Source organism: Scyliorhinus torazame, chromosome 10 (genome assembly GCF_047496885.1).
Source record: "Scyliorhinus torazame isolate Kashiwa2021f chromosome 10, sScyTor2.1, whole genome shotgun sequence".
Lineage (NCBI taxonomy): Eukaryota > Metazoa > Chordata > Chondrichthyes > Carcharhiniformes > Scyliorhinidae > Scyliorhinus > Scyliorhinus torazame.
In genome coordinates this window covers 173,359,023-173,382,834 of record NC_092716.1, presented here as the reverse complement: position 1 = coordinate 173,382,834, position 23,812 = coordinate 173,359,023, and the positions used below count along the sequence as shown (strand labels likewise).

The following is a 23,812-nucleotide window of genomic DNA, read 5'->3' as shown; positions in this document are numbered from 1 at the left end:
TATACAATTAGACTACTGTTGGATGGTCACAAACGCATGGAAGTCCAGCCCTGAATTCAAATTAATCAGCATGGCAGAAGATGTCCTCGCTGTGGAGACAAGATAATATCGTACAAGCACTATGTGGAGGACATATTGATCAATTCTAACAGAAATCTCAACAGATTGCTTTGTCAGGATGTGGTCAAGTAGGTAACTTCCTCATGTTGGTTCACTCACCATTCAAGTACAGTCTCAAAGAAATGTTCTATTTTTATATTAGCGTTCTAAAAATGAAGTACTTCATGGAGCCAATCTAAAAAGAATGTCCAACAAATAATCCAAATGGTGACCAACACAAAAGAAAACACTTCCAAAAATGTTGCACAACTTTATTAGAATACTCTGGCTATTCTGTACAAATTGAAAACAGCATATTAAGGTACATTACAACTGTGTAGAACAAGGTAAGGCTGGAGCACTCTATGCCTGGACACAGTGCTGTGTGCTGGACACTCAAATTAATAAAAATTAAAAAAAAAAATAGATCTGTGTTAAAGATTTTACTTCCACAGGAAAACTGGTAATGACTCCCACAACATCATAATGTGCATCTTTTCTGGAGATGAAGTGACTGCAACTGGAGCTAATGTGTCCAGGTAATAGGATTTTTTTAACGTGCTGGTTGGTAAGTTCTGTATAACAGTAATAAATAAGTCAGTGACAGCAAGATTTCAGAGCAGCCTCCCTGCATATATATAGATATATATATTTTTTGTTAACCATTACTATTTTGGATTAAAACAGCAATAGTGACCGCAGCGCAGTCAAATCTTTTTGTAGAAAATTAAGCTTTTGAAATGCATTTAAATATAAATATTAATGGCAAAGGAAATGCTTAACTATTAACTAAGTGGCTGCTCACAAACATTGGGCAGCACAGGAAAGATGCACCTCAGAAGTCCATGAAAATCACCACTGACCACTGAGCAATGCTGCCCCTATTTGCAAGTGACAAGCGTGTAACTCACTACATTTCAAAATACCAGTGTTTGTTTAGGCTGCAGAATGCATGCTTGCTTTACCCCACAGTTTCAAACCCTTCTGTATTTTTGAAGTAGAGAATTTTGTAATGTTTCCACTGTAAAAGTAAGCCAAAAGTAGGAAAAAGAAATCTGAAGTTAAAGAGCAACCCATGCATTTTAAAACATAGTGTTTAGCTTAATAAGATTGTGCTGCAGAAGGGGAGGGGTCACCTCAACTGCACAAGAGTATTTTAGATACACTTTATCACATGGCATCAGTCTCTAGGCAGTGGTGTTTCCTGGTTACCACGCTCCTATTGCTGCTTGCATTCAGCAGGCTGGTTGGATTCTTTCTGCAAGAGAGAAAAATATCTGATCAGTGAATGCTTCTTCTCTGCATGGGGATTATCTGCAGCTCCAGCACACACCTTATCCAGTGCCTGGACAGTAAGAATCCAACTGAACGAGGAATTGAGGAAAAGTTAGTAGAAGCATCGGAGACATACAGCCATTTGGGTTTTAGTACTGAAGCATGTTAGGAGGCCAAATGGAGAGCGAGAGAAAAGAGGTATAATCCTTTGCAGTCTTACCAATCCACCCTGTTGTAAAACTGAGTCTAACGTTACAAAAAGCAGAACTACATTTGAAGTTCCAATTTATTCACTAATGAATTGAATATTTCCAATAATTTATTTTTCTGGTGGAAAAATGCAACTTGATTCAGGTTAGTTTTAAGTTTCCTTTCAGAAACATGAGCATTAGGAAGGTATAACTTGTTCTGTAAGGTCTTTGCAATTCTTAGACTGATGGTATCCTCACACACTGGACAAATTTGTCCAATATGGACTAATTCACGGTTTTTGTCCTCATCTAAAAACACTCCCCTTGCCCAAACTCAAATTCTGTATTAGGATTTGCTCAATAGCTCAGTTCTTTTCAACCTACAGTCAGGTTATTTTTTTCAAACTCAACTCTGAGAATGATCATCCCAAGGGGTGAAAACTGCCATTAATTAAAGAATGACAACTCTTGAGGCAAGTAATCATTACTTCACACACAGCTGTACCAAATTAAAGGAGGGCCTATTTGGGAAAGCAAATCTCACCAATCTGTACTGTCCCCTGTTGTAGAAATATAAACAGTAATGTCTCACTGAATATATAAGTGATACTTAATGCATAACTATTTTTATTTATATTGTGCCATTGTTGTAAAACATCCCAAGACCATTTACAGTAGGTGGATGTTGGATGCTAAACCCAAGGTGATTTGGGAAAGGGTGATCAAAAGCTTGACTAAAATTGTGGGTTATCAGATGGGTCTTACAGGAAGAAATAAATGGGGACTTGGGAAAGAAGAGGGCACCTTAGGTAAGTAATTCGATAGTTCAAGGGGCTTGAAGACAACACCCACTAATGATGGAAGGTGGGGAAGACTGGTCAATGGTCAGGGTCCAAAGAATGGAGAGCATGGGAGGTTAGGGAGGGTGGGTGAGGGAGGATGCCAGAGATAAAGAGGGACAAAACAATGAAGAAATTTAATGAGGACATGAATTTTAAATTGAACACGAGGGACTGGGAATTGGTGTAAGTCAGTAAAAATGGAAGTGATGGACAAGTGGAATTTGTATTGGATAGGATAGGACAGCCAAGTTTTGAATTAGAGTTAAATTATGGCAGGTGGAAAATAGGCCAGCCAGAATTGTATTAGAATAGCTGCGTGTACTGGTGACAAAGATATGGTTATAGATTGCAGCAGCAAATGAGCCGAGGTAGGGCTAAAGATTAAATTAGATGTTTTTAAGCTGAAATTAATTAATTTCTGAAGATCTTGAGTTCAATAAGGGGCAGAGAATGCAAATAGTCTGGTTCAGCCCGAGTGGTGAGTGAAATCAGTGGCAAAAGCAGAAGAGAATAAAATTAATGCTCATTAAAATTCAACGTTAGATAAATGGTCTGACAATGGAGTGATTAAGAGATGCGATGGAGTGATAGACACAAGTATTTTCAACTGATCCCATGTTGCATGTAGCTGAGGGAGAAGAGGGGTCCAAGGACAGATCCATGGGGAACTCCAGAAACTTCACAGCAAGGAAGTCAGTGGTGGAGATGCTCTGGTTGACTGGATGGGTAGATTGGAACCAGGCAGGGATAGTCTGCTTGAGTGGGAGCATCGGTTTGGTCCCCAATATGTGACAACCATCGGTTTGCCCCAGGGAGCCTGGATGGGGGGTTTTGAGTATGGCGAAGGGCAGGAATTGAGAGGATGGGGGACCTGTGCCAGGAAGGGAGCTTCTCTAGCTGGAGGGCGCTGGAGAAGAAGTTTGGGTTGGCAAGAGGGAACAACTTCAGATATTTACAGGTGCGGGACTTTTTGCACAGGCAGGTACCATCCTTCCCACTCCTGTCACTAAGGGGGATCCAGGATAGGGTAGTGTTTAGGGGATGGGTGGGGGAGGGTAGTGTCTTGGACATCTACAAAGAACTAATGGGGACGCAGACCGAGGAGCTGAAGCATAAGTTGGAGGAGGAGCTTGGGGGAGAGATGAGGACGGCTTATGGGCGGATGCGTTGAGCAGAGTCAACGCGACCGCTACATGCGCAAGGCTCAGCTTGATCCAATTCAAGGTGGTACACCGGGCCCATATGACAGTGGCCCGAATGAGTAGATTCTTTGGGGTGGAGGACAGGTGTGTAAAATGTGCGGGAGGACCAGCGAACCATGTCCACATGTTCTGGGTGTGTCCAAAGCTTCGGGGATATTGGCAGGGGTTTGCAGGCATTATGTCCAGAGTATTGAAAACAAGGGTGGCAATGAGTCCAGAGGTGGCGATTTTTGGGGTGTCGGAAGATCCGGGAGTCTAGGAGAAAGAGGCAGATGTTCTCGCCTTTGCCTCCCTGTTAGCCCGGAGACGGATATTATTAGCTTGGAGGGACTCAAAGCCCCCGAAGTTGGAGGCCTGGTTAACCGACATGGCGATTCTCGGCCTGGAGAAGATTAAGTTCGCCTTGAGAGTGTCAATGTTAGGGTTCGCCCCGAGGTGGCAACCATTCATCGACTTCTTTGCGGAGAATTAATCGTCTGCAGGGAAGGGGGGGCTAGGGTAGCGTAGAATAGGGGGTTAAATAGGCAGGTCTTGGAGGGATGGGTGTCGGTGTTTGCACTATGTTTATTGTTCTTTGTACACTGTTTTCATACTGTTCTTGTTTGTAATGCCAAAAAATACCTTATTAAAAAAAAAGGATAGTCTGCTTGAGCTGAAGGATTAACACTGGAAGATAGTTTGTTCACATTATAAGGGTGCAAATAATTCAATGAAGAATAACCTACGATAGTCAGTCACAGGGGAAGGGGAATTAGTCTTTTGGTGTTGCTGCAGAAATAACGATCATATGGAGACATTTGAACATAGGGAGTTGCAGGAAAGAAAAGCAGATGCAGGACACAATACATTCATGAGAAGGTTGGAAATGAGATGAAATTTGGATGAGTGCAATGGAAGCTTTGAAAGGGATGGGGCAGTACCTGAGGAGACGAAACACAATGTCAGTGTGCATGAAGGCAACAAGGAAAGTTGGTTGATTAGCAGTTTAGTCGGAATGGAGCCAAAAGTGTAGGAGGTGGGTCTAATGAATAAGATGACTGTGACGAGGGGATGAGGATTTGTGTGAAAGATGCTGATTAAGAGCTAGGGCATGTGGAGCCTGGAGAGAGGTTTCGCTTGGTGGGTAAGGGGAATTAAGAAAGGCCAGTGAACAAATGGTTTCTAGCTAAATGCCAAAAAATTACATGAACTGAAACTTGCTATTGGGAGGTAAGGGAGGATGGGATAGGGGAAGGGTTTCAAGAGGTCGGTTGGTAATGGAAACAAGTACATGGGATTATCTTTCCACTTCAAGATGGTTCTGCTGTACTGGGTGCTTTTGGCAGTGGAAAGCATGGTCAGATAACATTTGATGTGGTACTGCTAGATTTGGTGATGGATGCCTCAAGAGACACTTGTCAGTAAAATTCAACTTAAGAGAAGCTAAGACGTCTGTTTCCTGACATGGGGTCTAATGATACATTAATCCTACAACTCATCAGCGGAAGGTCAAAATTAATGCTAGTTTTGATGTATACTAAGGGTTCACTTAAGGGAGGCATATTCAGACTGTCATATGAGAGTACCTTTAAGAAATGGGTGTGCATGTAAATATCTGTAGTGAGAGTACCTTTAAGAAATGGGTGCTTATTACTGCAGTGATGTCAGAGAGTGGGTGGAGCTGGGCTATCCGTCAGCTTTTTACTTTTGTTTTAGGCTGTTTGCTGCAGGGTGTGTTTTAGTTTTGTTTTCAGTGTTGGAGCTGAAGTCAGACAAAGCAGCTGTACTGCTGTTCTCTCTGCAATGAAAAGACCATCTCTTGATCATTTGGTGAACTCAGAATTATAAATGTTTTCAGTAGTGACTTTAACCTGATGTGCTTCTGTTAAAGGTTATGTTTTTTGTAAGTTTTCTGGATGTTAAAAGGACAGCGTAAGCATTACTTAGTGCTGTACTCTTTGGGGGTGTACTTGAATTAATGGTTGCTAAGATGTTCACTGTTTGTTTTAAAAAGGTTAACTTGAGTTCATAAAATAAACATCGTTTTGCTTTAAAAAAACATTTCCATTTCTGCTGTACCACACCTGTTGAGTGGGCCATATGCTCCCCATACCACAATCTATTAAAAGTTGTGGGTCAGGTGAACTCCATGATACACTTTGGGGTTCTCTAAACCCTGGCCCATAACAAGACTATTTTCATAAAGCTTGCATTAAAACAAGAAATTTAAAGATACAGTTCATCTCTAAAGATATTTTAGACCATAAATGAACCTGCCACATTGCTGAGAGAATAGGCCTAGTCATGCTTAATTCTGAAAACCTATACCATTTAAATGTGATAGCTCTTAATGGAATTGAATATGGTCTCAATCTTCAGCGAGGGAAGACATGATCTAGCAAACAACATCCTTCAATAACCATGCTACCAGTCAAAAGTACTGCAGCTCTGGAAGTGGGTTATAAACTCCCGACTGGGAGGGTTGAGCAAAGCTGGTTCTTTTCATTGTGAGAAATCAGTGATGGTTGATCAGAACAAGTTTTGTGCAGTTCAGGGGGTCGGCAGTTGAGGCCACAATCAGATCAGCCAAGATTTTATCAAATGGCAGAGCAGGCTCAAGGGGCCAAATGGACTACTTCTGCTCCTAATTTGTTACCTTCATTTGTATCTCATGCAGAGCTTGCAGAATCAGGTAAAGGGAGAAATGAATACAAAAATCTGTTTCCAGAAAAGGAGTGGCTATTCCAATTCCACATAGATGCACATTCCATCCTAGAGTAGAACCAGGAGCTGAATCTAATACTTGATCTAGAGGGTTCGTAAAACTCGCTGCATCTTATAAATTCAGTCTAACCCAAGATTGAAACTTTGTAACAATGATCTCACTAAGGATGAAGGTAGAAAACGGCACTTAATGTGACAGCCTTTGCCTGGTGTGATATTTGAATACATCTATTGGAGCTAGGGATTGTCCATGTAAAATGTGATATTTGAATACATCTATTGGAGCTAGGGATTGTCCATGTAAAACGGAGATGAGGCAATATTTTTCTCTGGGGAACATGTATCTTTGTATCTCTTTTCCTGAAAAGGCAGTGGAAGCAGAGTCTTTGACAACAGACTTTTGGTAAGCAAGGGGGTGATACGTTATCGGGGGTAGGGGAAATGCAGATTTGAGATAACTATCTGTTCAACCTTGATCTTATTAAAATGGCGGAACAGGCTCAAGGGGCCGAATGATCTACTCCTGCTACTTGCTCATATGGTGTCTCTCGTTTCTTAATTATCCAAGACTTTCTAATATAATGAAAATGGACGCAAAAGAGTCAGCCAAATTAGCAATGACTGACAGAGAATTAATTTGATCCAACACCATTACTGAACACTACTTTGCAAAAGGAGCATCAAGCGATTAGGACGGCTTGTGGGTGGGGAATGTTTATTTAGTTTAGTGGTACTGACTTTGCAACCTAAAGTCGAACTTCAAATCCCACAATGGTAAATTGTGACTTGAATTAATAAATGTGGCAACTTATATTTAGAAAAATTGATCAGCATTGTAAAAACCTAATCGGTTCATCAATATTCTTCATGCCATTCCTTCCTAGTCTAACTTACTCATAGCCAGAGACTTATAATGTATGGTTGGCTCTTAATACTCCCTAAAGCAGCCAAAAATGACAATCTGTTGCAGAACAAACACTACAGAATAGAATCAGAAGAGAATTATCAGACAATAATGACAGGCATCAGACTTGGGGGAAAAAAGTACAAAGTTCTCCGCACTAATACCTGGGTGAGCCATCCCACATTCATGTCATATTTACCAAGCAGCCAACATCCCAAATATCCTCTACCATATCTAGGTATGTCTTGTCCCAATAGAAGAGTGGAGATCATGCAGAAATGGGGTCAGAGTGGCATATTGTCAGTGATCTTTGGACTTGTCAGCATGGACTTTGGAACTAATGAAGTCTCAGGACAAAAGGTCAAGAAAACCCATGTAATTACTATTGACTGCACCCTGAACTGCGGAATCATTATTCTACTTCAATGAATATAACAGAAGCAATCAAAAGTGCAAAAGTCTCCTGGGTAGAGGATTTCAATGTCCATAAGGGTTATTTGGTAGCACCAATGACCAGGTCCTGAACCTTGCTGTTACAGTGAGCCAGTCAGTTGACAGAGTCAATACTTTAGAAATATCCTACTCAACATTTTCCTCTCCAATCTACCCGATTTGCAGTATTGTAATAATATTAATAGGTGTGCTATAATCTCTGCCATCTGTGAAGGAACACCTCATTATGTGCCAAGTAGGACTTAGTAGCCCAAAAACTGGACAGTTAAGACACTGTGAACCAACAGCATCAAAACTGTACAACATGAATCCAGGAGACCACCTCACCAACCCAGTAACGCGACTGCCAACTAGGTCTACATGATTACCCTCACTCCCAACTTGACAGTTACTTGGTCATGAGTGCAACAGACAAGGCTAAAATGTTTACACATGTCTTAAAGCAAAAGTGTCAAATGGGCACTCTCTCTTTTCCTGGAGTCCCTAAAGACACCAGCGTGCAGCCAATTTGGTTCAAATCATGTGACATTCAGGCAAATCCTATTGAACCCAACATCTATAATGCTGAATATCTGTGCACCAGGATCAAAAACCCTAGCCAAGCTGTTTCAGTATGCCACCATACTGGTATTTATTCAAGAGCATAAAAAAGATGGAGGTTAAGTGAAGATTAAAACCAGAACTACCGAGTTGAGAAGAGACATCTCCTTCCGTGACTGTTTTCACCTCAGGTCTTCATACTCAACCAATTTGATTTTTAAAAAATTCTATTTTAAAGGCCTTTGATAACACAAATGTGAATGCCTTTCACATCAACATTAATCCTTTCTATATCAAATGGCTTGCAGAATATTGATTAATTTTAACTTCTAAAACAATTCATTACTATAGAATGGTAACGAATAGACCAAAATCTGAAGCTACAATTATACAATACAGTAATATAGCCAAATCAAATTAATCTAAAATGGAAATATAAATAAAATTTCAAATCACATCAAATTGGTTCAGCTTTAAAAAGTGAGTTCAATTGTAACTAAAAGATAAAAAGCAACGTTAAGCAAAGGGTGATCAGAGAAATAAGGCAGAAAATTCCCTTACCTAGAAACGAAATTTGTTTTACTGAGATATGAATTATACCTAAGCAGGGGAAAATTCAGAACAAAATAGGCAATATTAATGTCACTGAACTTAAATAATCAGGGCTAGGCAAACTCTAAAAGGTATCCAAGTCTGTCAGGTACTGACCACGAATATCAAAGCAATGAAGTAGTATGGTGGGGACAGTAACAGTGATAACTGAGGCCTGGTCAGATTGGATACCAACAGATGATTACTAGGGCAATGCAAATTATTTTTTCTTGTACTATAAAATAATCTATTAATTGTAATGAGCAACATTATATCGTAACATGCCCATATTAACTTACGATTAGTGAATTGTAATGGCAGCACTCAATGACCTCTCTTAACCTAATCTCATAAGAAATTCCTTGTAATTTCTTTAGCCAGGAACGTACCAAGATGAAACTCAGTTTCCAATGGTATAACAGCTAATAAAATACCATCCTTATTTCTGGTGAACCATCATTTTTAGGAGGCGCTCTGTCACAATGCCAGAATATGCAGAACACAATTATGCAGAGTAACAACATTGCTGTTTCGCACATGCAATTTTCTAAATTGCATGCCGAGTGCTTCAGTGCATAGAGATAAAGCAACATCACTTCTTTGTTAAAAAAATATAAACAGCAAAAATGTGAATTAAGTGCTCAAACAAATGAAGGATAATTCAAATTGTTACTTTTATTGCTAAAACACAAAAAGGACTTGTCGAAACTTTTTGACTTGCACTCAGTCGGGACACTTCGCAAGAATACCAACGCAAGGAGTAAACAATTTATACGGTATGAGAAAAAATTGCTGATTGGTTGACAAGTAGATTCTGGTAGAGCTGCTGCCATGGAGAATGCACCAGGCGACTGACAGTTAACTGCCAAGCATTGTTTGACATTTAAACCAGGCGATTTCAAGCAACACTTGACAGCTGACGGTGAGTCACCTGGTGCATTTTCCATGGTAAAGCCTCTACAAGAGTCTACTTGTCAACCAATCAGCACTTTCCTCTCATACAAAATTGTTGCTTTCCCCATATAATCGGTATTCTTGCAGTCTCCCAATGAGTGCAAGACAGGAAACTTCAACATGTCTCTTTTTTTCAACAATACTCAAGCGCCGTACTATTTTTAATTAACAGCAGACGGAAGATCCCATTTCTGTCTAAACAATTTGCTCAATGAGGAAATACTGCAATGCCATCAGGACAGTGTTTTCGGGAAGGACAGCTGTCCAACTTAGGTACCATCAACAAAATTAGCTTTAGGAGAAATGGCTGCATAATAATACCAGGTGCAGTATGTTTCAGGAAAGGACAGCACTCTTTCAGAGGGTCGGTGCAGACTTGATGGACTGAATAGCCTCCTTCTGCACCGTAGGAATTCTATAACTGCACAGGCAATTTAACAATGTGTTTTAGAAAATTATACTTGTGAGATCGTATTGGCAGGTGATTTATTTACATCAGATATTAACATGACTTCAAAAATTAGAACTCTGGTTATATAACTGAACTGTAGTTTAAACATCAATCTTATTCTCTTACAAGACTATGGTTATAAACCATCTACAGGGGGCGGCACGTGGTGCAGTGGTTAGCACTGGGACTATGTCGCTGAGGACCCGGGTATGAATCCTGGCCTTGGGTCACTGTCCGTGTGGAATTTGCACATTTTCCCCGTGTCTGCGTGGGTTTCACCCCCACAACCCAAAGATGTGCAGGTTAGGTGGATTGGCCCCAAAAAATTGCCAAAAAATAAAATAATTGAGTACTGTAAATTTATAAAAATTAATAAATAAATAAAACCATCTACGGATTGTGACATGTTGATTGAAACGAGTAACTGTTAAAGGCATTATGATAGTATACAAGGAACTTGGAAGAAACTGGTTATTAATATCGATATATCAAGGAGGAGCTTAAAATCTTTATATTACAGATGAGTGGACTTCAGGAACTTCACCCAGAGATTTTGTATTCCATCTGCTTCTTCAACTTATTCAAAATTAGTTCCAGTTCAATGTACCTGCAGCATCAACCAACTTGCTATGTATAATCGAGAAATTTGCAGAGCTACAAATTAGAATTACAGACAACTTGACACATGGTGGCACAGTGTTTAGCACTGCTGCCTCACGGCACCGAGGACCCGGGTTGGATCCCAGCCCCAGGCCATTGTCCGAGTGGAAGTTACACATTCTCTGTGTCTGCGTGGGTCTCACCCCCACAACCCAAAGATGTGTAGAGTAGATGAATTGGCCACGCTAAATTGCCTCTTAATTGGATAAAACAATTGGGTAATCTATATTTATAGAAAAAAGAATTACACACCACTAGATATGACAAAAATTGTTTCATGCAGTAGAGAAACCATAGGGGTTAAGATCTTATGCTCCTAAAAGGTGACATGCAATAACAAGGGACCCTGCACTGTGCATTCCCTGTGGTGAGAAAGAACTTGCCAGCTTTTAAAGCCTAGAATCTGCTCCCACCAAAATCTGACACATTAAATTCAAACAAAGTACCCAATTATTTTTTTCCCCCCAATTAAGGGGCAATTTAGCGTGGCCAATTCCACCTATCCTATACATCTTTGGGTTGTGGGAGTGAGACCCACGCAAACACAGGGAGAATGTGAAAACTCCACACGGACAGTGACCCGGGAACGGGATTGAAAAATCTGACATAATAATAAATTTACCTTGCTTAAATTACCTTTAAAATTTAGAGGAAATCAAGTTAGCCCCACAAGACCACAAAAAATCTCCATCTGAATAAGTGGCTGAGGGAAGATTAAAGCAACTGCCTAGGAATTGTACCGCATGAGGGTTAAAAACTTAAACAACTTCAGAAAGCATTAGAATTCAGTTGCGAAAAAATAGCTAGAAATGAGACAAGAGGAGCATAGTTTAAATTAGATACCAAAACAAACCTGAAAGCTGGTTACTAATTTTGGAATCTCCAAATAATGAGGTAACTTTATACTCTCCCAATTTCTGAAAGGTATTGTCTTCCACTTTAAACCACTCTGATTAAAATTCTACATCAATGCCCCGAATTTTACTTGCAAAAGTGCATGGCTTTCTCCTTTCACACACTGCTCTACTAAATAACATAGGATCAGAAAATAGGAGGCCATTCAGCCATTCGAGCCTGCTCCACCATTCATTATCATGGCTGATCATGAAGTTCGATATCCTGATCCCGCTTTCTCCCCATATCCCTTGATCTCTTTAGCCTCAAGATCTATATCTAATTCCTTCTTGAAATTACACAACATTTTGGCCTCATCCACACAGTGGTAGCTAATTCGACAGATTCACCACTCGCTGTGTGAAGAAATTTCTCCCCACCTCAGTCGTAAAAGGTTTACTCCTTACCCTCAAACTATGACCCCTAAGGATGGGAGAGGTCCTAAATGAATATTTCTCGTCAGTATTTACTATTGAGAAAGGCACGAATGTTAGGGAAATGAAAAGTGATGTCCTGAGGAGTGCACATATTACAGAGAAGGAGGTGTTGGAGGTATTAAAGCGGATCACGATAGATAAATCCCAGGGACCTCATGAAATGTATCCCAGGACGTAGTGGAAGGCTAGGGAGGAAATTGCCAGCACCCTAGTTGAGATATTTGAATCGACAGCCACAGGATAGGCGCCTTAAGATTGGAGGGGAGCAAATGTTGAGCCCTTGTTTAAGAAGGGCTGTAGGGATAAGCCTGCGAACTACAGACCAGCGAGCCATGCTTCTGTAGTGGGTAAGTTGTCAGAAGGTATTCTGAGGGACAGGATCTACAGGCATTTAGACAAGCATGGGCTATTTAGGAAAAGTCAGCATGGCTTTGTAAGGGGAAAGTCATGTCTCACAAATTTGATGAAAATTTTTGAAGGGGTGATCAAGAAGGTAGATGAGGGCAGTGTGGTTGACGGTGTCTACATGGAGTTTAGCAAGGTCTTTGACAAGGTACTGCATGGTAGGTTGTTGCAAAAGGTGAAATCTCATGGAACCCAGGGTGAGCTTGACCAATTGAGCAACTGAATGGCAGATGAAATTTAATTTGGATAAATGAGGGGATGCATTTTGGTACATCAAATCAGGGCAGGACCTACTCAGTTAATGGTAGGGAGTTGGGGAGAGTTACAGAACAAAGAGATCTAGGAGTACAGGTTCATAGCTCTTTGAAGGTGGAGTTGCAGGTGGACAGGATGGTGAAGAAGGTTGTATGCTAAGTTTTGAGATCAGAATATTGAATACAGGAGTTGGTTCGTCTTGTTGAAGTTGTACAAGACATTGGTAAGTTCACACATGGAATACTGTGTTCAGTTCTGGTCACTCTATTATAGGAAGGATATTGTTAAACTAGAAAGAGTGCAGAAGAGATGAGGATGCCTCCAGGACTTGATGGTCTGAGTTATAAGGAGAGGTTGGGACCTTTTTTCCCTGGAGTGGAGGAGGCTAAGGGGTGATTTTATGGAGGTCTACAAAATAACGAGGAGCATAGATAAAGTAGATAGTCAACATATTTTCTCAAAGATAGAGGAGTCTAGAACTAGAGGGCATAGGTTTAAGGTGAGAGATACAAAAGAGGGGAAATTTCTCCACACAGGCTGGTGAGCATCTGGAACGGGCTGCCAGAGGAAGTGGTAGAGGCAGGTACAATTTTGTCTTTTAAAAAGCAGTTAGACATGGGCAGGTTGGGTATAGGGGGGGGGGGGGGGGGGGGGGGGAGAGAGAGAGATATGGACCAAATGCAGGCAAAGTGGGACTAGCTTAGTGATACAAACTGGGCGGCATGGACAAGCTGGGCCGAAGGGCCTGTTTCCATGCTGTAAACATCTAGGACTACAATTTTGAAAAAAAATAAAAGATTTAAAAAAAAAAAAGAGTACCCAATTTATTTTTTCCAATTAAGCGGCAATTTAGCATGGCCAATTCATGTACACTGCACATCTTGTGGGTTGTGGGGGCGAAACCCACGCAAACACGGGAGAATGTGCAAACTCCACACGGACAGTGACCCAGAGCCGGGATTGAACCCGGGATCTTGGCGCCGTGAGGCAGCAGCACGAACTACTGCGCCACCGTGCTGCCCTACTATAACTCTATAATTAAGGGGCAATTTAGCATGGTCAATCCACCTACCTTGCACATCTTTGTGTTGTGGGGGTGAGACCCATTCAGACACGAGGAGAATGTGCAAACTCCACACGAACAGTGACCCGGGGCCGGGATCGCACCCGGGTACTCGGCACGGTGAGGCAGCAGTGCTAACCACTGCGCAACCGTGCTGCCCATCAACATCTCTATTCCTATACTCAAAATTATACTCGAATTACCATTTTAGAAATTAAGATTGGATCATTGTGGACAGGAAGAAAAGTGAATTTACCATTTCTTCTCAGGTTATGGAATTGACTAATTTCAGAAATTATACTTCTAAAAACACCTTTGGCAGCATATGCCACTTGTGCATCAATGGTATACTGGTGCGGCTTTTAATATAAATAGAGAAACAGCTCAAAAATTATTTTATGAAAGCTAAATGCAAGCATATTTGAGAAAAATCAATTTGAGTCATACTTGTGGCCAATTTAAAACTTGATTTTAATCGAAAACCGCAAGTCTAAAAAATTATTAAATCAGGAAGTCCATAGAATCCCTACAGTGCAGGAGGCAGCCATTGGGCCCATCGAGTCTCACCCGCCCCTCTGGAAGAGCACCCTAGCTAGGCCCACACCCACTACCTGTAACCCCACCTAACCTGCACATGTTTGGACTGTGGGAGGAAACCAGAGCACCTGGAGGAAACCCACACAGACACGGAGAACACGCAAATGCCACAGAGACAGTCACCCAAGGCTGGAATTGAACCTGGGTCCCTAACGCTGCGAGGTAGAGGGCTAACCACTGCGTCGCCCTTACCTAGGCCGCGCTCTTGCATCAATACAATTACTAGTCCTGCAAACAGCATGCCCTCCCTTCACTATCACTTGAATTCAATCCAACTATAATAGTTATTTTATCACATGAAAGTAATACAAGTAGGATTATAGAGCTAAAAGCATTTATTCAGCAAAACAACTACTGCACCAAAACATGTTTTTTGACAGATCTTATGTCCCCATCAGTAACTTAGATTAGGAGATTGTGGCCATCTAAAATGGCATCCGGCAAGGGCTGCTGGGAAAAGTGGCTAAGTTCGAGGACAAGCAGGTTGTAGCTCCGAATAAACAAAAAGCTGCAGCCCAGACTTTGCAAAGTAGCACATGAAAAATGCCATCTCAAGGCCATCCCGGGACAATGGGCGTAAGTGCAAATTGATTCTCAAGTATCAGACTCAACGGCATGTGTTTTCCTTATTTGCAAAGACCTACATGCCTCGGACACGAACGGACATGGCTGGTAAGGGCACACCCCACCATCAAGGCGGCGGGCCTTGATTGGACTTAGTCGATTAGGGTGATCAAGCCCTGATCGATTGATTGGTAGTTCACCTGGGACCGCCCAAAATGGTGCAAAATCCCCAGGGATAAAAGGTGCTGCGCAACCCCTTGATCTCTCTGTATAGCAACAACCAACAAAGGTGACACTTCACTGGCTGAAGAAGACCATCCATGACACCAGCAGAAGGAAGACCAGAGCCAAGTACGAGGAAGACCAAGAACCAATCACTGAGATCTGCAAGACTGCGGGTCACAGTTAAAGGTCTCATATGCCCGGTACTTGCCAGTCACTTGAAGTTAAGTTAAAGTCTTGTGCAAACTTGCTTTGTAGTTTAACATATGTTGTATGTGTGCGTGATTGATTAACATTAACAATTGTGTGACAGTAAATAAATAGTGAATTTTCTATGAAACAGACTTGTAGTCATTTGTCCACCTTATAGGGGTTAAAACACACTGTTTTCGGCACAACAGGACGACGAACAATGGGATGCTTTAGGTTGCAGACTGATTATATACACAGTAGAATTTCTAGAAACAATTTCCTAATCACTTATCTGAATGAAAACACATCAAATTTAAAAAATTGTTGTTTTAAGGTCATGATCAGACGAAGGACCATGTAGTTCTGTCCAATAAACTGTAAACTTTAAAGAATCAGACTGGTAGAACTCAAAAAGGTACTGAAATGTTCTTGACAATAGGAACCAACATTACAAATATTACAAAGACAGACTAACTGGTTTTGAGAATAAGATCAACATGCTGTACCTTTTAGTCAGGCTTAGATGACAACCCATTTTTACAAAGGGAATCAGAAAAAAAGATGCAGTTTCAATTATATTTTATGCAAGTTGGTAGCACCTAAAGAAATCAGGAGGCAATTAACTAAACCTGAATTTTGCTTTCAAGGTTCCTTCTGGCATTGTCTGCTTGCCAGATCATTACATTTCACAAATGAACCTGAAACCATATGTAGTTTGCAAAAAGGACTGGAATGAAAATAACAGTTACAATTGAATTCCGCCATCTAAAACAATGATTTATCGGGAGGATAAGGAAGTGAATCCCACCAATATGCTAAATTGCAGGTCTGAAAACAAAATTAGAAATAGGTTTTACAAAGTAGACAGGCTACCAAATAAAAAGAACAATTTAACTTGGTGCTGTTTCTCTTAAAAGCAGCACTGTAATTCAACTGCTTGTGAAACAAACTTCATGACTCAGTATACCATGAAACTTAAAACAGTTTGAAATTCAGGGATATTTACAGAACAGGAGAAATGTAGATTCAAATTAAAACCAAGGCAACAGGCAAGTCAGCATCTTTCAGTTGGCTGACTTGCCAGGCGTTTCCAGCATTTTGTTTCAGGTTCGAATTTCCAGCACCTACAATTGCTGTTTAAGATTTAGACTAAATTGATTTCCGGTGGCGGCCATGGAGTGAGTGGTCGCACATCTGATGACTCCTGTTCGAGATGGATGTTTTCAGTCCTTCCCTACCCAAATTGTGTGATGTTTGAGGGCAAAAGGTGCACGAGTGCCCAGGGAGCATAATACTCCTCTGGTGGAACTGATGTATGACCCATCGGACAAGGAATGCCACGAGGAAGAGAGAGTAGCTGGAGCAAGAACGTTTTCGTGGTGCAACACAGTAGAAGATGGCAGAGAGCAGAGAGAGAGGGGGGGGGGGGGGGGAGAGAAGAGGGCAGCACTGCCCTCCTAGTGGTCGGAGAGTCTGGTGGAATTCCTCAGTGGCAAATTTCAGCAGCAGAGGAAGGAGGCCTCAGAGGATTTAGCCAAGATGATGGAGCCGCTTAGGGCAGCGATCGGGCAGGTGGAGCAGAGGCAGGAGACTCAGGGCCTGGCAATCCAAAAGGTGGGGGAGTCGGTGGTGGGGCATGAGGATCAGTTGACCTCGCTGGAGGTGGAGATGGGGATGGTGTTTAGCAGCCAGAAAAAGCTGAGGGAGGAGATGGAGGACCTTGAGAAATGCTCCAGGAGGCAGAATCTGCAGATTGTGGAGATGCCCAAAGGCATGGAAGGTGCGGAGGCCGCCAAGTACGTGGTGAGCATGTTGGAGAAGCTGCTGAGGAGGGAGCCTTTGACCAGCCCCTTGAGATGGATCGAGCGCACAGGGCACCGAGGAGGCCACTGCAGGTGGGGGAGCCGCCGAGGATAAAGAGATGATCCTGAGGTGGGCGAGGCAGACCAAGAAGCGTACCTGGGAGGGTGAGCTGTAGATTTACCGGAACTTTGTTGTGGAGCTGGCCAAGCGGAGGGCCGCGTATAATAGGATAAAGGGCACCTTCTACAAAAAGGGGGAGAAGTTTGGGATTTTGTACCCCGACAACTTGTGGGCGACAGACCAAAAGCAAGAATTTTATTTTGACTCGCCAGAGGAGACCATGGTTTTTTTTTTTAAGGAAGGTGAATGGAATAATTTGGGGCTGTGTGTGGGCGGGGAAGACCCCATGGGTGAGGAGGGTGTTTTTGGAGGGAGGGAGGGGTTGGCATTGCTTTATTATTATTGGGCAGCAAACATAGCAAATGGTGGGTTTTGGCATGTGGTTATGGAGCCAGTGCAGGCAGCATTTTGGATTAGAGGGCACGCCATTGTGGGCACTGATATGTGGTAATCACAGATTTGTGCCAGTGGGGCTGGATGCGAGGCTCCAGGGGTGGCGGCAGGTGGGGATAGAGTATTTTAGGGACTTGTTCACAGGAGGCAAGTTTTCAGATCTGGAGGATTTGGGGGAAATGTACGAGTTGCCCAAAGGGAATGGTTTCAGAAATGTAGATTTAACTTCAAACCAAGGCAACAGGCAAGTCAGCATCTTTCAGTTGACTGACTTGCCAGGTGTTTCCAGCATTTTGTTTCAGGTTCAAATTTTCAGCACCTACATTTGCTGTTTAAGATTTAGACTAAATTGACTTCCGGTGAGGGTCTTTCACCAGCAGGTGAGGGATTTTGTGAGAAGCGAGGTGCTTTGAATTTCGGCGGGAGCGGTGCGCAGGGGCCTTCTGGGAGGTGAGTATTTACTTTTAAAACCCTTACCGTTGCAGGAGCAGCCCTTTGAATTTCAGCGGGAGCGGTGCGCAGGGGCCTTCTGGGAGGTGAGTATTTACTTTAAAAGCCCTTACCTGGTCCAGTGTCTGTTCTTCTTTTCTGTTTTTTTTTTATATAAGGCGGGAACCGGAAATTCGACCCGTGGACTTCTGGGAAGGCCCCCCCCCCAAACCAATAAATTCTGGTGGAGAGGAAACCCGAGACACTACACGTGTAGTGTCTCCCACCCGCCCTCCTCCTCTAACCTAATAATAAGACCCATTGGTGTGAGGTAAGTGCCATATTATATTATTATTATATATATATATTTTTTTAAAAATTAATTTATTTATTAACCAGATCTTGGTTGGAGGTTAGAGGGATGGCAGGGAAGGGAGTGCAATGTTCCTCCTGCAGGATGTTTGAGGTGAAGGATGCCGTTAGTGTCCCTGCTGATTTTACCTGCAGGAAGTGCAGCCATCTCCAGCTCCTCCAAGACCGAGTTAGGGAACTGGAGCTGGAGTTGGATGAACTTCGGATCATTCGGGAGGCAGAGGGGTCATAGATAGCAGCTTCAGGGAATTAGTTACACCAAAGATTGGAGATAGATGGGTAACTGTAAGAGGGACTGGGAAGAAGCAGTCAGTGCAGGGATCCCCTGAGTAACAAGTATACCGCTTTGGATACTTGTGGGGGGGGGGGGGGGAAGAGACTTACCAGGGGTAAGCCACGGGGTACGGGCCTCTGGCACGGAGTCTGTCCCTGTTGCTCAGAAGGGAAGGGGGGGGAAGAGGAGCAGAGCATTAGTAATTGGGGACTCGATAGTCAGGGGCACAGATAGGTGATTTTGTGGGAGCGAGAGAGACTCACGTTTGGTAAGTTGCCTCCCAGGTGCAAGGGTACGTGATGTCTCGGATCGTGTTTTCCGGGTCCTTAAGGGGGAGGGGGAGCAGCCCCAAGTCGTGGTCCACATTGGCACTAACGACATAGGTAGGAAAGGGGACAAGGATGTCAGGCAGGCTTTCAGGGAGCTAGGATGGAAGCTCAGAACGAGAACAAACAGAGTTGTTATCTCTGGGTTGTTGCCCGTGCCACGTAATAATGAGATGAGGAATAGGGAGAGCGAGCAATTAAACACGTGGCTACAGGGATGGTGCAGGCGGAAGGGATTCAGATTTCTGGATAACTGGGGCTCTTTCTGGGGAAGGTGGGACCTCTACAGACAGGATGGTCTACATCTGAACCTGAGGGGCACAAATATCCTGGGGGGGAGATTTGTTAGTGCTCTTTGGTGGGGGGGGGTTTAAACTAATGCAGCAGGGGCATGGGAACCTGGATTGTAGTTCTAGGGTACGAGAGATTGAGAGTATAGAGGTCAGGAGCACAGATTTGACTTCGCAGGAGGGGGCCAGTGTTCAGGTAGGTGGTTTGAAGTGTGTCTACTTCAATGCCAGGAGTATACGAAATAAGGTAGGGGAACTGGCAGCATGGGTTGGTACCTGGGACTTCGATGTTGTGGCCATTTCGGAGACATGGATAGAGCAGGGACAGGAATGGTTGTTGCAGGTTCCGGGGTTTAGGTGTTTTAGTAAGCGCAGAGAAGGAGGCAAAAGAGGGGGAGGTGTGGCGCTGCTAGTCAAAAACAGTATTACGGTGGCGGAGAGGATGCTAGATGGGGACTCTTCTTCCGAGGTAGTATGGGCTGAGGTTAGAAACAGGAAAGGAGGGGTCACCCTGTTGGGAGTTTTCTATAGGCCTCCAAATAGTTCTAGGGATGTAGAGGAAAGGATGGCGAAGATGATTCTGGATAAGAGCGAAAGTAACAGGGTAGTTATTATGAGAGACTTTAACTTTCCAAATATTGACTGGAAAAGATATAGTTCGAGTACATTAGATGGGTCGTTTTTTGTACAATGTGTGCAAGAGGGTTTCCTGACACAATATAGTGACAGGCCAACAAGAGGAGAGGCCACATTGGATTTGGTTTTGGGTAATGAACCAGGCCAGGTGTTAGATTTGGAGGTAGGTGAGCACTTTGGGGACAGTGACCACAATTCGGTGACGTTTACGTTAGTGATGGAAAGGGATAAGTATACCCCGCAGGGCAAGAGTTATAGCTGGGGGAAGGGCAATTATGATGCCATTAGACATGACTTGGGGGGGGGGGGGGGGGATAGGTTGGAGAAGTAGGCTGCAAGTGTTGGGCACACTGGATATGTGGAGCTTGTTCAAGGAACAGCTACTGCGTGTTCTTGATAAGTACGTACCGGTCAGGCAGGGAGGAAGGCGTCGAGCGAGGGAACCGTGGTTTACCAAAGAAGTGGAATCGCTTGTTAAGAGGAAGAAGGAGGCCTATGTGAAGATGAGGTGTGAAGTTTCAGTTGGGGCGCTTGATAGTTACAAGGTAGCGAGGAAGGATCTCAAGAGAGAGCTAAGACGAGCAAGGAGGGGACACGAGAAGTATTTGGCAGGTAGGATCAAGGAAAACCCAAAAGCTTTCTATAGGTATGTCAGGAATAAAAGAATGACTAGGGTAAGAGTAGGGCCAGTCAAGGACAGGGATGGGAAGTTGTGTGTGGAGTCTGAAGAGATAGGCGAGATACTAAATGAATATTTTGTGTCAGTATTCACTCAGGAAAAAGAGAATGTTGTGGAGGAGAATGCTGAGACCCAGGCTATTAGAATAGATGGCATTGAGGTACGAAGGGAAGAGGTGTTGGCAATTCTGGACAGGCTGAAAATAGATAAGTCCCCGGGGCCTGATGGGATTTATCCTAGGATTCTCTGGGAAGCCAGGGAAGAGATTGCTGAGCCTTTGGCCTTGATTTTTATGTCATCATTGGCTACAGGAATAGTGCCAGAGGACTGGAGGATAGCAAATGTGGTCCCTTTGTTCAAGAAGGGGAGTAGAGATAACCCCGGCAACTATAGACCGGTGAGCCTCACGTCTGTTGTGGGTAAAGTCTTGGAGGGGATTATAAGAGACAAGATTTATAATCATCTAGATAGGAATAATATGATTAGGGATAGTCAGCATGGCTTTGTGAAGGGTAGGTCATGCCTCACAAACCTTATCGAGTTCTTTGAGAAGGTGACTGAACAGGTATGAGGGTAGAGCAGTTGATGTGGTATATATGGATTTCAGTAAAGCGTTTGATAAGGTTCACCACGGTAGGCTATTGCAGAAAATACGGAGGCTGGGGATTGAGGGTGATTTAGAGATGTGGATCAGAAATTGGCTAGCTGAAAGAAGACAGAGGGTGGTGGTTGATGGGAAATGTTCAGAATGGAGGTCAGTTACAAGTGGCGTACCACAAGGATCTGTTCTGGGGCCGTTGCTGTTTGTCATTTTTATAAATGACCTAGAGGAGGGCGCAGAAGGGTGGGTGAGTAAATTTGCAGACGACACTAAAGTCGGTGGTGTTGTCGACAGTGCAGAACGATGTTGCAGGTTACAGAGGGACATAGATAAGCTGCAGAGCTGGGCTGAGAGGTGGCAAATGAGTTTAATGTAGAGAAGTGTGAGGTGATTCACTTTGGAAGGAATAACAGGAATGCGGAATATTTGGCTAATGGTAGAGTTCTTGGAAGTGTGGATGAGCAGACGGATCTCGGTGTCCATGTACATAGATCCCTGAAAGTTGCCACCCAGGTTGATAGGGTTGTGAAGAAGGCCTATGGAGTGTTGGCCTTTATTGGTAGAGGGATTGAGTTCCGGAGTCATGAGGTCATGTTGCAGTTGTACAAAACTCTGGTACGGCCGCATTTGGAGTATTGCGTACAGTTCTGGTCACCTCATTATAGGAAGGTCGTGGAAGCTTTGGAGCGGGTGCAGAGGAGATTTACCAGAATGTTGCCTGGTATGGAGGGAAAATCTTATGAGGAAAGGCTGATGGACTGGAGGTTGTTTTCGTTAGAGAGAAGAAGGTTAAGAGGAGACTTAATAGAGGCATACAAAATGATCAGGGGGTTAGATAGGGTGGACAGTGAGAGCCTTCTCCCGCGGATGGAAATGGCTAGCACGAGGGGACATAGCCTTAAACTGAGGGGTAATAGATATAGGACAGAGGTCAGAGGTAGGTTCTTTACGCAAGGAGTGGTGAGGCCGTGGAATGCCCAACCTGCAACAGTAGTGAACTCGCCAACATTGAGGGCATTTAAAAGTTTATTGGATAAGCATATGGATGCTAATGGCATAGTGTAGGTTAGATGGCTTTTGTTTTTTGACTTCCCATGTCGGTGCAACATCGTGGGCCGAAGGGCCTGTACTGCGCTGTATCGTTCTATGTTCTATGTCTTTCCTGGGGATGCCGCCTTCGGTGTTGCAGGACAAGCTGCTGTCAAAAGATGATTGGAAGGTGTCAGATATCTACAACGAGTTGATGGAGAATGAGGGCGCTCTGGTGGAGGAGATTAAACTCAAGTGGGAGGAGTTGGGTGGGAGGTGCAGGCCAGGAGGTGGAGAGGCTCTGCGGAGGGTGAATGCGCCCTTGTCCTGTGAGAGGTCAAGTCTCATCCAGCTTAAGGTGGTGCATAGTGCCCACATGACAGTTGCAAGGATGAGTTGGTTCTTCGCAGGAGTAGTGGATAGGTGTGGGCGGTCCGCGAATCACATCCACATGTTCTGGGCGTGTCCAAGGTTCAAGGTATGGGGATGGCCCAGAGTATGGTATTCGGTGTGTCAGAAGGTCTGGAAGTCCAGGCATGGAGAGAGGCTGACGTATTGCCCTTTGCTTCCCTGATAGCCGGAAATGGATCTTGTTGTGCTGGCAGGATCCGGAGCCGCCGAAGGCGGGGGTATGGGCGAGTGACCTGGCAGAATTCCTGCGTTTGGAGAAGGTCAAATTCGCTTTGAGGGGGTCGGAGGAGGTAAACATTCACTGATTTCTTCAAGGAGGATTGAGGGGTTGGGGGCTGGGTGAGGGGGGGGGGGGTGATTAGGAAGGCAGGGTGTGGTGGAGTGTTGGTAATGGGGGGGGGGGGGTTGGGGGCTGGTGGTTTCTGTTTATGTGGATGTTTGGTCTTCTGATATTTTCATGATATGTAAAATGCCTTGAATAAAAATATTTTAACAAAAAGATTTAGACTAAATTGATTGTTCGTTAAATTCAAACTGTCAAATAGAAACTCACTTTAGGATCAATCTCAGCATCATCATCTTCATCCCCCTCCTCCTCGGCATCATCATCCTGTGAGAAAATTTCAGATTATTAAAGGGGAAATGGCGTTTAATGCCACTTATTCAGTCAAATTGAATTGGGCTACACCAGTGCTTCACAAGTTGCCATTTTAAACACCTAAAACCCATCATATTAATGACTCCTGCCCTGTTCTGTGACACTACTGTTTAGGTTGACTGAAACAGCCACATCAGGGTTTTCAACTAGATCACAGAATATTGGTTAATGATGTTGCTTTCTACAAAATTCAGCTTAGTGTTACTTTTTACAAATGAATGCGCAAGGAAAATGCACCATACACAGCAAGATTTTCCAAACATCAAGTATCAGTGTCTTTTCCAAGAGATGAAAATG

General features: G+C 43.4%; 1 protein-coding gene across 7 annotated transcripts in view; it reads right to left on the bottom strand.

The window, feature by feature from the left end:
* Positions 1-357: 357 nt before the first annotated feature.
* The window catches only part of nap1l4b (nucleosome assembly protein 1-like 4b), a 186,201-nt gene continuing 162,746 nt past the window's right edge, over positions 358-23,812 (bottom strand). For 5 of the 7 annotated variants that reach the window (XM_072518954.1, XM_072518958.1, XM_072518956.1 and 2 more), the window contains exons 14-15: positions 23,411-23,467; positions 358-1,357 (exon numbers count right to left, since the gene is read on the bottom strand). In XM_072518954.1, coding sequence (XP_072375055.1) covers positions 1,319-1,357; positions 23,411-23,467 — 96 coding nt within the window. In that variant the 3' untranslated portion in view covers positions 358-1,318. Of the gene's footprint in view, positions 1,358-8,770; positions 8,810-23,410; positions 23,468-23,812 lie in introns of all 7 variants that reach the window. The other 2 variants (XM_072518959.1, XM_072518960.1) reach the window with 2 other exon arrangements.